At 42.1% G+C, this 16,323-nt stretch overlaps 1 protein-coding gene across 4 annotated transcripts in view; it reads left to right on the top strand.

The window, feature by feature from the left end:
- The first annotated feature begins 1,740 nt into the window (after positions 1-1,740).
- Positions 1,741-16,323, top strand: part of LOC122556800 (regulator of G protein signaling 14-like) — a 97,721-nt gene continuing 83,138 nt past the window's right edge. For all 4 annotated transcript variants that reach the window (XM_087995476.1, XM_043703996.2, XM_043703997.2 and 1 more), the window contains exon 1: positions 1,741-1,865. In XM_087995476.1, coding sequence (XP_087851602.1) covers positions 1,818-1,865 — 48 coding nt within the window. In that variant the 5' untranslated portion in view covers positions 1,741-1,817. The remainder of the gene's footprint in view (positions 1,866-16,323) is intronic.

The following is a 16,323-nucleotide window of genomic DNA, read 5'->3' as shown; positions in this document are numbered from 1 at the left end:
TTCCTTGTAATTCACTGTAATGTAGGCCAGGTCATGTGTGCCTTGTAATTCACATTATTGTAGGCCAGGTATTGTGATGTCTTGTAATTCACAATAATTTAGGCCAGGTAATGTGAGCTTTGTAATTCACAGTAATGTTGGCCAGATATTGTGATGCCTTGTAATTCACAATAATGTAGGCCAGGCAACGTTTGCCTTGTAATGCACAGTAATGTCGGCCAGGTAATGTGATGCCTTGTAATTAATTGTAATGTAGGCCAGGTAATATGTGCTTTGTAATGCACAGTAATGTCGGCCAGGTAATGTGATGCCTTGTAATTCATTGTAATGTAGGCCAGGTAATGTGTGCTTTGTAATGCACAGTAATATAGGCCAGGTAATGTGATGTCTGGTAATTCACAGTAATGTACGACTGGTAATGTGTCCCAGTCTTTGGACATAGTTTAAAATCCAAGTCTTTCGCCTGATATGAAAGTGTTACCCACTTTGACAATGTTCTACAACATTGGATTTCCTCACCGTACGTGAGAGCTGACTATTGTCCTGACTCTCAACCTGCTGACATGTTTACTCATTTATGAAGACTCTCCACTTTTCTCTGTCGGTAGGCAGCGGGACGACTCCGACATCACGACTGTGTTGTTGACATTCTGCATCCCTGCGCCTCAGGCTGGCAAACCTGATGAAGCTGCCTCCTTTGCCAGTCATTCCATTCTCAATCCACAGGTTCATTCTGCTTTGGAGTAGGTGAGGAGGACAAGAATACAGCAAAGTTCTGTCTTAAATATGCAGCCTGGGAAGGGCTTGTAATTAGGACCTGAGAGATCTCAGGCAGACCCTTCAGCAGGGCGTCAGCAGGCAAGAGTATCTCGATTGTGTAAATGGGAAAGATTCTATTCTAGGTTTCCTTGTGGGTGAGGAGGTTTGGACCCCACCTTCCAGCACCTAGCCCTGTCTTGGGGGCAAATGATTGCAGCTGTATAAACCCAAATCTCCCTTTCGCTGGCTGCCCAGGCACCTTCCCACATCTCGGAAGTCCTCTTGCTGCCCAACCTTAATTGCCCTTGAGCTAAGTTATTAAGGGCAACCCAGAATCAACCACTTTCGTGTAAGCCAAAGCCCAGAAAAGGTCTGCGCATTTCCTTCCCTAAAGACAGCAATGAATGTGATGGCTTTTGACGACAGTTCATAAGGTAGTTATTGTGCTCACCATTTCTGATACGAGTTTCATAAAGGAGATGTAACTTCCCTTTGCCATAATAAGATTTGCTTCCAACCCATCACCTCTGGATCTACTAGTCCAGAGGCACCACCATGACATGACCATTTCCCTCTCACTCCTACAGCCATATTCTTACTCCCACCCAGCCTGTGGACGTGGATGTGGCTGTGTTTAACCATGAATCAGAGAAAATGTCTTTCGATAGTACCCCAGTCGCAAAGACTTGTGTGTTCAAACCCTGATATACTTGCAGCTCTCTCTGGGGCCAATCTACCAAACCCCCAATCCCAACCTGCTTCCATTAGAATAAGATCCAAATAACCTGTGGGAAGTTTTGCATGTGTCTTAATCAGGTAGAAAATTATAAGTATTGACGTGGTGTGAACATCCATCCTCATTTACTGAAGTGAAGTAAGGGTGGTTCATCGGGGTGAGATCACCACTTCCTCCTGTGGTCTGTTGCTATGACAGTCCTTCCTGAGGAAGACTGACAGCAGTAATCTGGGTACAAAAGGATCGTTAGAGTACTCCACTACTGTAGATCTCCATCCCTCTTTCCAACAAGTCTCTGTTGAAGCTATTAAATGTTTTGTCGATGGAAGACATGGCAGGAAAAACAAAGCTTGCCCTTAATGGAAAGATGGTGAGTACCTTATGACATTGTGGTCTGGCTCGCACTTTGTTGTTGAAGTTCGAGAATCCGTTGAACTGTTTGTTCTCTCAGGCTCGTATTTTGAAAGAATGCGTGTCACTCACATAGATTTATATCTGTGTTCACCTTAAAACAATCAGGGCGTGAGCTTTCTTTCATTAATTCACACACTTTTCAACACTGGCATCAAAGTCAAATAAATCGATATGTTTCTGCATAGACTGTGAAGCTGTTTATAATTCAACTGTTCTGTTTCTGGAAGAAAGGTTTTGATAACATTATAGTTACCCAACCTCTTGGTGATCACCACAGACTACGGGTTGCAATCTTGCAGTGAAAATTTGATAACCGGCTGATAACAGACATTTATATAATTCCTTTTCATAATACTTGAGCATTGCATTAATGTTGCGTAGAATGACTCAAGTAATGACGTGAGGGTCAATTTCCTTCAAAGGAAAAAGAGGGAGAATATTCCCTGCTGGGGGAAAAAAAATAGTTTGTTACCACTGAAATTGACCTATGATATGCTAAAAACACATAATAATTGAACACTTCTGGCACTGTACTGCTTGCTTATTCAGAAAAGCTTACTTTTCCATGACATGTCTGTATTGGTTGACAGCATGCTGAATCTTGGGTAGGAATTGAAGGCTTAAGATCTACTTTCTGCAACTTGTGATGTGTTGTGTCATACAGTACCGTGGGAAGTTGCCCTGCAAAACTGTTCAATGATGTACAGACAAATTTATTGACAGTCATAGAGTCATACAGCTTGTACAGCAGGGACTCTTCAGTCCAACTCTTCCATGCCAACCAGATATCCTAAATTAATCTATTCCCATTTGCCAGCATTTGGGCCAAACCCTCTCAACCTTTCCTATTCATTTACCCATCCAGATGCCTTTTAAATCTTGTAATTGTACCAGCCTCCACCACTTCCTCTGGCAGCTCATTCCATACACACAGCACCTTCTGTGTGAAAAGGTTGCCCCTTAGGTCCCTTTTAATGCTTTCCCGTCACACCTAGTTTTGAACTTGCTTGCCCCAGGGAAAAGACCTTGGCTGTTCACCCTATCCATTCCTCTCATGATTTTACAAAATTCCATAAGATCACGCTCTCAGCCTCCAATGCTCCAGGGGAAATTGCCCCAGTCTATTCAGCTTCTGATTATATCTCAAACATTTCCACCCTGGAGACATTCTTTAAATATTTTCTGAACCCTTTCAAGTTTCACAACATCCTTCCTATAGCAAGGAGACCATAAGTTCATGCAATTTTCTAAAAGTGGCCTAACCAATGTCCTGTACTGCTGCAACATGACCTCCCAACTCCTGTACTCAATACTCTGGCCAATAAAGGAAAGCATACCAAACGCCTTCTTCACGATCCTATCTACCTCTGACTCCACTTTCAAGGAACTATGAACCTGCACTCCAAGGTCTCTTTGTTCAGCAACACTCCCAATGACCTTACTATTAAGTCACGCCCTGATTTGCCTTTCCAAAACACAACACTTCACAATTATCTGAATTAAACTCCATCTGCCACTCCTCAGCCCATTGGCCCATCTGATCAAGGTCCCATCGTAATCTGAGGTAACCTTCTTTGCTGTCCACTACACCTCCAATTTTGGTGTCGTTTGCAAACTTAGTAACCTATATTCACATGCAAATCATTTACATAAATGACAAAAATCATGTGAAAATATTGCCTGTATATCTGCTCTAAGATCTGTAATGATTATTTTTACACCTTTGTTCCTTTTGATAAAACAATTTCTAATGATAGAAGGTGTTTCTGCTCCTATATTTTGGGACTTACCAAGGGATTAAAGCAGGTCTTCTCCAAGTGAGGGTTTAGATCCCAAATGGGATTACAACAGCAAAGGAGAACCTCTCCTAGCTTCTTATAAAGCTTTTCTGTGTATTCCCACTACTCATTGAGGAGTTGTGGGAACTTTCAAGCTTCCAAGTGGGACTACAGTGGGAAAAGGTTCAGGATGTAGCAGATTAAAACTTTTTGCTGGGGACTTGAAGTGTGGCATAATCGATACACATTCAAGAGGTGGAGCTGTGATAAGGTGGCACAGTGGCACAGTGGTTAGCACTGTGCCTCACAGCACCAGAGACCCGGGTTCAATTCCCGACTCAGGCGAATGACTGTGTGGAGTTTGCACATTCTCCCCGTGTCTGCGTGGGTTTCCTCCGGGTGCTCCGGTTTCCTCCCACAGTCCAAAGATGTGCAGGTCAGGTGAATTGGCCATGCTAAATTGCCCGTAGTGTTAGGTAAAGGGGTAAATGTAGGGGAATGGGTGGGTTGCGCTTCGGCGGGTCAGTGTGGACTTGTTGGGCCGAAGGGCCTGTTTCCACACTGTAAATCTAATCTAATCTAAGGTGCAGTGCATTCAGAAAGCTGTAAGTCACTGGTACACCTCCTTAACCCTTTCAATAGGATGTGGTCAGAGCTTCTGAATGAAGCGTCTCAGAGATATGTTTGCTGCCCGTGACAGGATTGAGTCATTAAGAAACTGTGCACTTTATCCCCCAGGCAGCAGAAATCGTGTCTCTTTGTTTCACTGTCTCGTTTTAAAGACCCTGACAATGATCCACCCACAACCTTGAAAACCCAAAGGAAAACAAAGCAAATTGACACAGCACGCTCTTGTAATTTGTGAGAATGTTCCCAGAGCTGAATAATAAAGAGAGACTTGAGAAGTTAGGGCTAATAAGTCTAAGGGGATTCCTGGTTGAGATGTTTGGAATTCCATTTACCGTATACACACGAGCCACATTAACACCAGTTGGGCTTCACCTAATGATACGACGTGAATTTTGACGGGCATGAATTTCAGCCCCACAAACATAGTATCCATGTAAGAATCGATCCCATAAATTTAACCTTAAAATCTGACTGTTGCTCGAGTATATATGGTAGGTTCCAGGTTCATGATTTCTCCAGCACACTAGAGAGAAGCAACAGAACGTTTACGAAGGAAGAGAATTTTCAGTGATTGGAATGTCAGCAACATCCATAAACAGACACACAATGAAAGCTGTAGTGGCAGGCCATTTGGCCCATTAAAGCTAATACTGTACCATTCATGGCTGATCTGATGATAACCTTAGCTCTGCACTCCTGCCTACACCTGGAAACCTTTTGCCCCCTTGCTTAAAAAGAATCTATCCACCTCTACCTTAAAAATATTTAAAGGCTCCACTTCCTCTCCCTTTTCGGGGAGAGAATTCCAAATCTCCACAACCAGACACGGGAAACAAACCGTTGGCCTTTTCTTTTAAATAGTGACCCCTAGTTCAGCTGAAACAGGCTTTGGGTTGAATTCAAAACAACAAGCACTGGAGATCACTGTGGGTCAGGCAGCATCCATGGAGAGAGAGAGAGAGAGCGAGCTAATGCTTCGAGTCTGGATGACTCTTCATCAGAGCTGAGGTGAACTGTGGAGAATGCAATACTAAGGGAGGTGGGGATTTGGAGTGCTGGGGGTGTGAACAAACATTGATAGTTCAGATTAAGCCCTACCCCATATATTTTCAATATATAATTTCAGTTACATCACACTGTAAACTTTTACTATAAATTCTGTGTCTTACAATCTTATACTCCACAACCACCTGATGAAGGAGCAGCGCTCTGAAAGCTAGTGCTTCCAAATAAACCTGTTGGACTATGATCTGGTGTTATGTGACTTTTAACTTTGTCCACCCCAGTCCGACAGCAGCATCTGCAAATCATCACCCCAGTGGGACTGTATGTCCTTTTCAGTCCGGCAGTTAGACAAATCATTGTCCTGCCATTCTCACATTCCGATTACTTAAAATGAACTATCAGCATTCTTTCTCCCCCAGCACTCCACCCCCTCACACTCCACCAATAGCATAAATGCTGCCCCCTCCCCTTCACTCTTCACTTCATCTCTGTTGAGGAAGTCATCTGAACTTGAAACATTAGCTTGCTCTCTCTCCATGGACGCTGCCTGACCTGCTGTGACCTCCAGCATTTGTTGTTTTCAGCACAGCTTCCACTGTCTGCAGTAATTTGTTCCTACATTGTGTTGAATTGGTCAGCTGTAAGTAATCTTCCTTGGATACACAATGCTCGTACTTGCCAGATATTTATTCACTGAATCTAGCAAGCAAGTCACATTAATACCAATATCTCTGCTATGAGCAACAGGGAACGTACTCGCAACCTTTTCATCAGGGATCAATTTCAATATTAGTCTTCGAGCTCCTGGTGAAACAAAGACACCTGTTTGTATGGGCATGTTATCCCTGCTTTATTGACAAATGGCAATATCACATGACATCAGGTTGAATAATAAGAACGTTAAGAACTTGAGCGGCTCAGTGGTTAGCGCACTGTGTCCTCACAGTGCCAGGGACCTAGGTTCGATTCCAGCCTTTGGTGACTTCACGCCTGTGTGGAGCTTTCACATTCTCCTGGTGTCTGTGTGGGTTTCCTCTGGGTGCTCCAGGTTCTTCCATGGTCCAAAGATGGGCAGATTAGGTGAATCATCCATGGGAGATTGCCCACAGTGTCCAGGAAAGTGTAGTCTAGGTGGGTTAGCCATGGGAAATGCAGGGTTATGGTGGGGGGGGGGGGGGGGTTTGAGTGGGATGCACTTCAGAGGGTCAATGAGGACCCAACAGCCTGCCTCTACACTGTCAGAATTCTAGGAGTAGGAGTAGACAATTCAGTCGCTTGAACCTGTTCCACAATTTGATACAATCATGACTGATCTCATGTCTACCTCAATTCTACTTGCCTGCCTGCTTTCTTCAACCGAGGAGAAAGTGAGGACTGCAGATGCTGGAGATCAGAGCTGAAAATGTGTTGCGGGAAAAGCGCAGCAGGTCAATGCCCGAAACATCGATTCTCCTGCTCCTTGGATGCTGCCTGACCTGCTGCGCTTTTCCAGCAACACATTTTCAGCTGCTTTCTTCAACCCTTTACTAAGTAAAAATCTGTCTTCTCCTTAAATTTACTGAATGTCCCAGGATCGACCATGTTCTGGCGGATCAGATTGCCAACACTTTGAAAGAAGTAATTTCTCTTCATCTCTGTTTTAATTCTACTGCCCTTTAACTTAAAATTCTAGATTGCCCTTCATGAGAAGACATCCTTTCTGTGTCTACATTGTCCATTTAGCATCCTATACTCCTCCATTAGATCTCCTCTCATTCTTCTAAAATCCAGAGAGTATTGGCCTAAACTTCTCAATCTCTCTTCACGAGAGAAACCTCTCACCTCTGGACTCAACCTTGTGAACCTCCACTGAGCTACCTGCAATGTAATTACGTCCCTAATCAGGCCTAACATGCGATGAACGGCTGAGGATCCTGGGATTGTATTCATTAGAGTTTAGAAGGTTGAGGGGAGATCTAATGGAAACTTATAAGATAATGCGTGGCTCAGAAAGGGTGGATGCTGGGAATTTGATTCCGTTAGGTGGGGAGACTAGGACCAGTGGGCATAGCCTTAGAATTAGAGGGGATCACTTTAGAATGGAAATGAGGAGACATCTCTTCAGCCAGAGAGTGGTGGGCCTGTGGAATTCATTGCCACGGAGCACACTGGGACGTTAAATGTCTTCAAGGCAGAGATTGATAAATTCTTAATCTCGCAAGGAATTAAGAGCTACCGGGAGAGTGGGGGTAAGTGAAATTGAAACACCCATCAGCCATGATTAAATAGCAGAGAGGACTCAATGGGCCGAATGGCCTTACTTCCACTCCTATGCCTTATGATCTCATAATCTTAAGTAAAAGGACAAACGTTGTACTCAGTATTCCAGGTGTGGTCTCACTCATGCCTTGTGCAGTTGTAGCAACACTTCCATACTTTTGTACTCCATTCCTTTAGCCGTGAGTGCCGAAATTCGACTTGCCTTCCTTATTACCTGATGTACCTGCAGGCTAGTTTGCAGTGATTCATGCAAGAGGATCCAGATCCCTCTGCACTGAAGCTCTCTGAAGTTTCTCTCCCTTTCGATAACGAATTGCCTTTGGATTCCTCTGACCAAAATTGATAACCTCACACTTATCCATGTTAAACCTTCACTGCCAAATTTTGACCCATCCATCGCTATTTGTAAATTTCTCATTTCCTCATTGCATTTTGCTCTTCCACTTATTTTAGTGTCATCTGTTGCGGAAAACAATGCAAAACTTTCAAGTCATCAGGCTCTGATTACATTCCAAGGAACTTGCCTGGCCCCTAGCAGTGCGTGTAATATTCACAAAGGTCATCAGTGGTGAAATAACTCTGCAGAGGCCGGTAGCCTGTCACCAACTCACACTTTATTTACACATGGGGCGTTAAGCTCCCTCAGAGCTAGCTCTTCAAGTGAACAGAACTCCTGACACAAAACAGAAGTGCTGGAAAGGTTCAGCAAGTCTGGCAGCATCCGTGGAGAGAAATCAGAGTTAATCGACCCAAAATATTAACTCTGATTTCTCTCCACAGGTGCTGCCAGACCTGCTGAGCTTTTCCAGCAATCTCTATTTTTGTCTCTGATTTATAGTATCTACAGTTCTTTCGGTTTTTATTTGGAGCCTCAGACACTCCTGTTTCGATCTGTCAGCCAGGGCTGCCTGATTGGACCAGGTTCACAGCCCCAATCAGGGAACTCAGATTCTTTGAGGTCCACCTGGCTGACCTTGTTAACAATCACTTCAAATGGGGTTTTTCAGAATTCGTCCTGATCTGATTTAGTAACTGCAAGTCCCCAAAGATTCCCAAATGGCTTTGGGATTTGGCAGCAACACGTTTCAGGTCACAACTTCCGCAAGTCTGATTTTAACTGAATGGATTGTGAATGAGTTGAAACGTGAAGTGGATCTCAGTTTGTGGAGTGTCAGCTCTTTGCTGACATCTGACTAACGCTTTTAGAATTTACCCACATACCGTTGTGTTTCCCGTGCTAGATCAATCAATGTACTATTGAATGAGAACAGCAGTGTTTTTCTGAGTAAAAGTATATTGGGCTGACAAAACCTAAACTGTCATCATCTAAATCATCACAACAAGTTGGTCACAGGTTTCTGGTCACAGGGTCTGATACACTGAACTTTGCAAAAACATGTTCACCGTTAGTGTGGTCTATATGTGATTCTGGCCCCACAATAGCTCAGTCAGTGCAAAAGAACTAACTGGACTTCCTAGTTCAGCTTGATGCTGCTGTAAATCCCAATGAGGCAATTGTTTTCTGCTTCAGCTGAGTGCACACACCGCCTCATCAAAAACAAGAGTGATTAAACTCAAAATAAAGCCCAGGTATTTTGCTGCTTTTCTTATTTTGTACGAAGTTTGGGAAATGACCACCCATATTCATCATGCAAAGGGGAATCCCGAATATGAAAAAAAAATTCCGTCATAATAATGTAATGCTCAAGATAGTCTGCATCTCCTACTCTTTGTATTTTGGGTGGCTGCGTGGGAGCATCTGGCCTTTTAACATCGGATTTAACTCTTTGCCTATGTTCATTGCTTTGGGAAATTTCAGCAATCTGACTTATGAGGCTATAACTTCAAGATACTGTTTTGACACATCACCCTTATCATGTGAAGTGCAAAACCAAATGGCTGATTTTCTGAATGTATTTATGTCTGTGTACGTATTTATAATAATGCTTTTTTATGCCGGTGTGTGTTTGTGTGTGCGCATATACATATATATATATTCTCTATCCAGGAGAGCAATGCAGACTGAGTCTTTGAACATATTGAAGGATGAAATAGTCAGATTTTTTAAACTGTAGGAGAATCAAGGGTTAACTTAGACCTTGAAGTATGGGTAATAAAGGTCATCATCAATAGGTCATCATTAGTAGGCCCTCTATTACTCAATAAGGTCTTGGCTGGTCTGACATTGGCCTCAACTCTATTTACCCACTTGTTAACCCTTGATTCTCCTATAGTTTAAAAAATCTGACGATTTCAACCTTAAATATATTCAAAGACTCAGTCTGCATTACTCTCCTGGATAGAGAGTAGACACACACTGCCATCATTCTCTCCAACTGGAACAAGACTTCCTTAATTCATGCACCATCCTGTTTGATTTCAAGGATAACAAATTCCATTTGCTTTCCCAGTTACTTGCTGCAATAACATACACATTTTCTGCTGTGAGAATACCTCTGTATCCTGCAGTAATCCCTTGTATTACACATTATCAAATGCCTTTTAGAAATACAAATGCACTTACGTCGATAGGTTTTCATGTTCTATTGCTCAAGAACCTTAATAAATTTGTCAAACAAAACTTCCCTTTTGTAAGACCATATTAGTTTTGCCCAATTTGTATTATGATTTTCTAAATGTTTTGTTACAAACAGATTCTAGCATTTTCCCAATGCTACATGTTCAGCTTAATGGCATATCATTTCCTGGTTTCTGTCTCCCTCAATTCTTGAATAGGGACATTGGAGTTGACATGATCCAATCCTCTGGAACCTAAAGCATTGTGTAAGATTACAGCCATTTCATCCACTTTCCCCGCAGTCACTTCCTTTCAGACCAGAGCATGCAAACTGTTTGTTTCAGGGAGCTTGTCAGCCTTCACAGGAACACAGAAGCATTATGGTGTGGAAGGAGGCCATTCAGCCCAGCACAGCTGCACCAGCTCTCTGAGTATTTTAACTTAGTGTTAATCTCCTCCCTTTCCCCCATGCCCTGCACACTGTTTCTATAATAGGAATCATCCAAATCTCTTGAAAGCTTCATTTGAACTTGCATCACACTTCCAGGCCGTGTGTTCCATAACTACTCAATGTGTCGAAAATTTCTCTTAAATTGTGTTTGTTTCTCTTTCCTGTTAAAGACCAGTCCAAACCCCCTCAAAATATATTAAGTAGATAGTCTAGATTCTAACCCTTTCTTATTTTAAAGGTAAGTGTAAGGTGTTGCATTCCAGATGCAATTCGATTGGTCAAACTACTTGGCGAAATATACTTTATTTTTGCACTACAGTTAGAACACAGACAAAATAAAAAAAGACAAGAAAAGAATTGGCTTAACTGTAACTCTTTCAAAATGCTTAACAAAACAATATATATAATAACCACTATTAATTGATTGTTCCCATATAGTAACATCCCATAAACACACCCTTGGCAAAGGCAAATTCAGTAAAATAGATTGTCTCACATGCAATTCTAGCAGCAGGAAGAGAACTCCAGCTTGTGGCTGCGACAGTGAGAGACTTAAGAGCTTCCACATCCAGCTTCAAGACCTCAGCAACGGCAGAAAGATAAAACTAAAATTCCCAGTTCTGTGGGAGCTTGACCCCACCCATTCAGGCTGCTTCTATTATTCCAACATTTTTTTTGATCCCAAGGCCTCACAAGCTGGTTACTTTATTGGTTTTGAGCAATCTTCTCATCACCTTTGTCTCAAATTTTCTTCATAAAAAATAAAGCCAGATCAAAATACACCTCTTAAAGCCATATTATCATCACATTTCCAAATGCTTTAATATTGGCCTGTCTGGTCCTCAATCCATTTATGAGGTATGTTTGTGAAACCTACCATCAAATCTCCTCTGAGCTTTATCCTCTCCAGAGAAAACAGTCTCAATTTCACCAAATTATCCTCATAACTGAGGTGTTTCATCCTTGGGCCGTTTCTCCCAAACCTCTTATGCACTTTCTTCAATGCATTCACGTCCTTCCGAGTGCTACATGTAGAACTGTGAACAATACTCTAGCTGAGGTCTAACCAGTGTCTTCTGTATGTTCATCATAACTTCCTTCCTCTTGCCCTCTATGCCCTATTATGAAACCCCAAACGCTAACTGCTTTATTGAGAGCTTTCAATATCTGTTCTGCCACATGTAATGACTAATGCACATACTGTATATGCTCAGCACCCCCTGCTTCTGAAATGTTTTATTTTATCCTGTCTCTCTGTGTTCTTTGTTCCAAATAATGTCACCTCACACTCCTCTGCATTGAATCTCTGCTGCCCATTCACCCTCTCTACTAATGTGTTAATGTTCTTTTGAAATTCTACACTGTCTTCCTCACAGTTTCCAATTCTCCCAAATTTTGTATCATCTACAAACTTTGAAATTATCCCCACACACTAGGATCGAGATTACTTATAAATGTATCAAGAGAAGCAAGGGTCCCAATATTGACTCCTGGGGAACTCCACAACAAACCTTCTTCCAAATCCAAACCTAGCCATTAATTGATTCCTATCCCTCAGACAATTTTGTTCCCACATTGTCAGTTTCCTTTTTATTCTGTAACCTATAACCTTTCACACAGGTCTGTCTTTCCTCTGCCTCCATGGACACCACAACCCCCTTCAACCCTTTCTGCTATCTCTTTAAAAAGCTCCGCCACATTAGTGAGACACAATATCCCTGTAACAAATCCATGCTGACTCTTCCAATCAATCGGTATGTTTTCCTCTGCGATTATTACTTCTGTCAAAAGGTAATTGTTTCCTAAAGTTTCTCCATTGGTGAAGTTAAACCTAATGGTCTGTAATTGTGGATTGATTACTGCAAGCATGATCGAAAAAGGGTGCAATGTTTGCAGTTCTCCAGTTTTTTTTAGCACCACCCCAGAATCCAGGGAAGATTGAAAGATAATTGCAAGAGCCTTTGTAATTTTCACTTTCAAACTTGGCTGGAACAACATCTGTACCATAGATAGACAGAGATGCAAGATTTCATTTAGTTTCTCAGCCATATCTTTTGCTTTGAAGTATAACTCCCCTTTTTGGACCCTACTCCTCAATGCATCATCCATTTACTACATGCCAATACAATTTCCTTCTATTTTTGCTGCTAGTTTTATTTCATGATTGCTCTTTGCCTTTTCCACCTCCTTTCTGAACCTCCAGTATTCAGTTTCATTCTCAGTGATACTCCGTACCTGCAAAAGCACACTTTTTCTTCTGTATCTGAATTTCTGTCTCCTTGAACACACAGAGAGCTCTGGATTTGTTTGAACTAACTTTCATATTAGAAGGCATAAGCCATCTCCTCTTTTAAAGTTGCCCATTGTTCAATTCCTATTTTTCACACTGACCTCTGGTTTCAGTCTATTCCTGTAAATGTTCCATCGAAGTCTGCTCTCTGTCAGTTGACTGTTCTTATTCTGGATTGACTAATGTCATCTTGTACTGCCATTCTGAACTTTGGTGACTCAGTGGTCAGCACTGCTGCCTCACAGTATCAGGGACCCGGGTTCATATTGTACCCTCAGGCGACTGTCTTATGTGAAGTTTGCACACTCTCCCCTTGTCTGTGGGTTTCCTCCGGTTTGCTCTCACAGTCCAACACTGTGCAGATTTAAGGTAGATTGGCCATGTTAAAATTGCCCATTGTGTGCAGGGTAGGTGATTTGGTCATGGGAAATGCAGGGTTACAGGGATAGTGTAGGGGAAAGGATGCTCTTCAGAGAGTTAGTGCAGACTCAATGGGCTGAATGGCCTGTTTCCACACTGTAGGGACTCTATGATTTTGGAAGTCCACGTATATGTATAATAATCACTAAGTGTTTTCCCACTATCACTTGATTTATTTGACTTACTTTATTCCTCATGAATTATATTTTGCAATGCCTTCTTTCCTGTTATACGAGGCATATACTGTGATAAGTAAATACTGTGAACACAATCTTACATTACCATTATCCCATTAATATGTGGGTGATTAAGTCCTCCATTATAACTATTCTAACTACCTGTCTATATTTTCCATTTTTGCACAAGATGATCTTCCCATAAAGCAACCTGGTTCTGTGATTCCCAAATCCTATGAACTATGCTCCATGTATTCATTTATATGCTGTCTTCTTTACTGCCACCCTTACTCTGATTCCACTCATTAATTTGCCATTTTCCACTTTGTTACTACCAAGTTGTTCTTCCATAAAGCCCGTTTTGTCAGCGCCAATTGTCTATAACACGACTGACAAATTTTGGATGTTGTTTGTATAATGTGAACTTTCTGCTGAATGGATATAGCATGTTTTCCAAAGCGTGATCTTCGACAGTATGATTTTCTATAGTGATTTTCTGTGGCATGGTTTTCTGTAGTGCAAGATTACAGAGGAACACAACTACCTCACTCTATCTGTCTCTCCCAGCATTTTGTGGACCTTGGTGTGGTTTTCGAACATTCTTGTTCCTCTGCTGAGTTAATTTACATGCTCACTAACAACACCTGAGCTACAGGGTGAGAGGCTGAACAGGCTGGGGCTGTTTTCCCTGGAAGCTAAGGGGTGACCTTAAAGAGGTTTATAAAATCATGAGGGGCATGGATAGGATAAATAGACAAAGTCTTTTCCCTGGGGTGGGGGAGTCCAGAACTAAAGGGCATAGGTTTAGGGTGAGAGGCGAAGGAAATAAAAGGGACCTAAGTGACAACTTTTTCACACAGAGGGTGGTGAGTGTGTGGAATGAGCTGCCAGAGGAAGTGGTGGAGGCTGGTACAATTGCAACATTTAAAAGGCATCTGGATGGGTATATGAATCGGAAAGGTTTAGAGGGATATGAGCCAAATGCTGGCAAATGGGACTAGATTGGGTTGAGATATCTGGTTGGCATGGACGTGTTGGACAGAAGGATTTGTTTCCGTGCTGTACACCTCTGACTCTATGACTAGCAAAACGCCCCTCAAGGAATTCAGTCCTGGCTCTGTCCAATTGCAACCAGTTGGATTTTACAAGTGTCAAACAAAATCAGAAATTGCTGGAAAAACTCAGCGTGCCTGCCAGCATCTGCTGAGAGAGAAACAAAGTTAATGTCACAAGTCCAAGTGATTTTGGGATTCTGCACCTGCGTAGCTTTGTTTTTATTTGAATGAACAGATGACATCTCTTCCAGAGCCATAACCAGAATCCCAGAAGTCTAAGGATATTTATCCTGCATCATCTCTCTGGGCACACATCCACCTGTCTTATCTTACTATTTCTGAACTCACGTGATTTCAAGTAAACCTGTTAGAATATAACCTGGTGTTGTGTGACTTCTAACTTTGCTCACCCCAGTCCAACACCGACACCTCCACATTGTGCTGCATTTCCCCTGACTAATGCACCTAACCAACATATCCCTGAACACAATGGGCAATTTAGCACCGTCAATTTCACCTAACCGGCCCACCTTTGGACTGCAGGAGGAAACCAGAGCTCCCGGAAGAAACCCACACAGACCCAGGGAGAATGTGCAAACTCTGCACAGATAGTCACCTGAGGCTGGAACTGAACCTGGGCCTCTGGCACCGTGAGGCAGCAGTGCAAACCACTGAGTCACCATACCACTCTAGTTTTACTAGTTTAATAGTTTATTAGTTTTAATGATACCTTTTCTCTTGTGATAATCATTATTTTAAGTACTTTTGTCTCTTTTGTACTCTAATTTCCTACTATTATTAGAATACTTTTAGTCTCTTCAACTGTGCAAAGAGCTACAAAATATTTATTTCACATCTCTGCCATTTATTGCTTGCCATCATTAATTCCTCAGTCTCATTCTCTAAGTCTCAAGCACTGACATTAGTTTTCTTCCGTTTTTAACATAGTTGTAAACACTCTTAATGGCTGCTTTTGTATTTCTTCCCAGTTTACTCGCTTTATCTATTTCCTTCCGCATTTTTAATGACATCCTCGATTTTCCTAGTAATCTGGCCTGTCCCTATTCTTTGTGTCATTTCACACCTTATTCATCTCCTGCTTCTCTGATGCTGTTTGACTTGCTGTGCTATTTCCAGCTCCACGTTTTATTGAATCTCGTCAACCCCTCCCTCCCAAATTAAATGATACCATCCTTAACCATCTTAGTTAGCCCTGGACATTTTACCCTTCTGATGGAGTCTTTCTTTCTTAATGGAAGATTTCTACATTGAGAATTATGTGAATTCCTCTTAAAAATCTGTTACTGCTCCTCTACCGTCTTACTACTTATTTACTGAGCCAAATAACTTCCAAATAAAGACTGCAATGCTAGATGACAGGACAACATTCCCAATTCTGAGGTTTTTCCAAAGTGCTGCACATCTCGCCTTGATTGTCTGGTGCTTAGAGCTGAGCTTTGCTGAGTGGGTCATGTTGCCCGAGTGGAAGATTCCTGGCTACCAAAGGATGCATTGTGCTGCCAGTTGAACTTGGAAATCCATGCCACAGGACGTTCCAAACTTAGATCTAAAGACAATGTGAAATTGAACTTCAGACCTTGCAATCTGGATGCCAATACGCAGGAGAAACCATAAATGGACTCAAATGGAGAAAACGTTCCTGTCATTAAGTGATTTTGACATTTACGTAAAGATGGAAGATGCCATCAACAGGGCTATCAAGCAGCACCCGCTCAGCAATAACCTGCTCAGTGTCACCCAGTTTGGGCTCCTCCAGGGCCATTCAGTTCCTAACCCCATTACAGCTTTGGTTCAAACATGGACAAAAGAGC

Source organism: Chiloscyllium plagiosum, unplaced genomic scaffold (genome assembly GCF_037043375.1).
Source record: "Chiloscyllium plagiosum isolate Xiang-an unplaced genomic scaffold, Cpla_swu_hap1 HiC_scaffold_16, whole genome shotgun sequence".
NCBI classification, from domain to species: Eukaryota; Metazoa; Chordata; class Chondrichthyes; order Orectolobiformes; family Hemiscylliidae; genus Chiloscyllium; species Chiloscyllium plagiosum.
The sequence above is the reverse complement of the archived record's forward strand: the minus strand, read 5'-3'. Positions and strand labels throughout refer to the sequence as shown.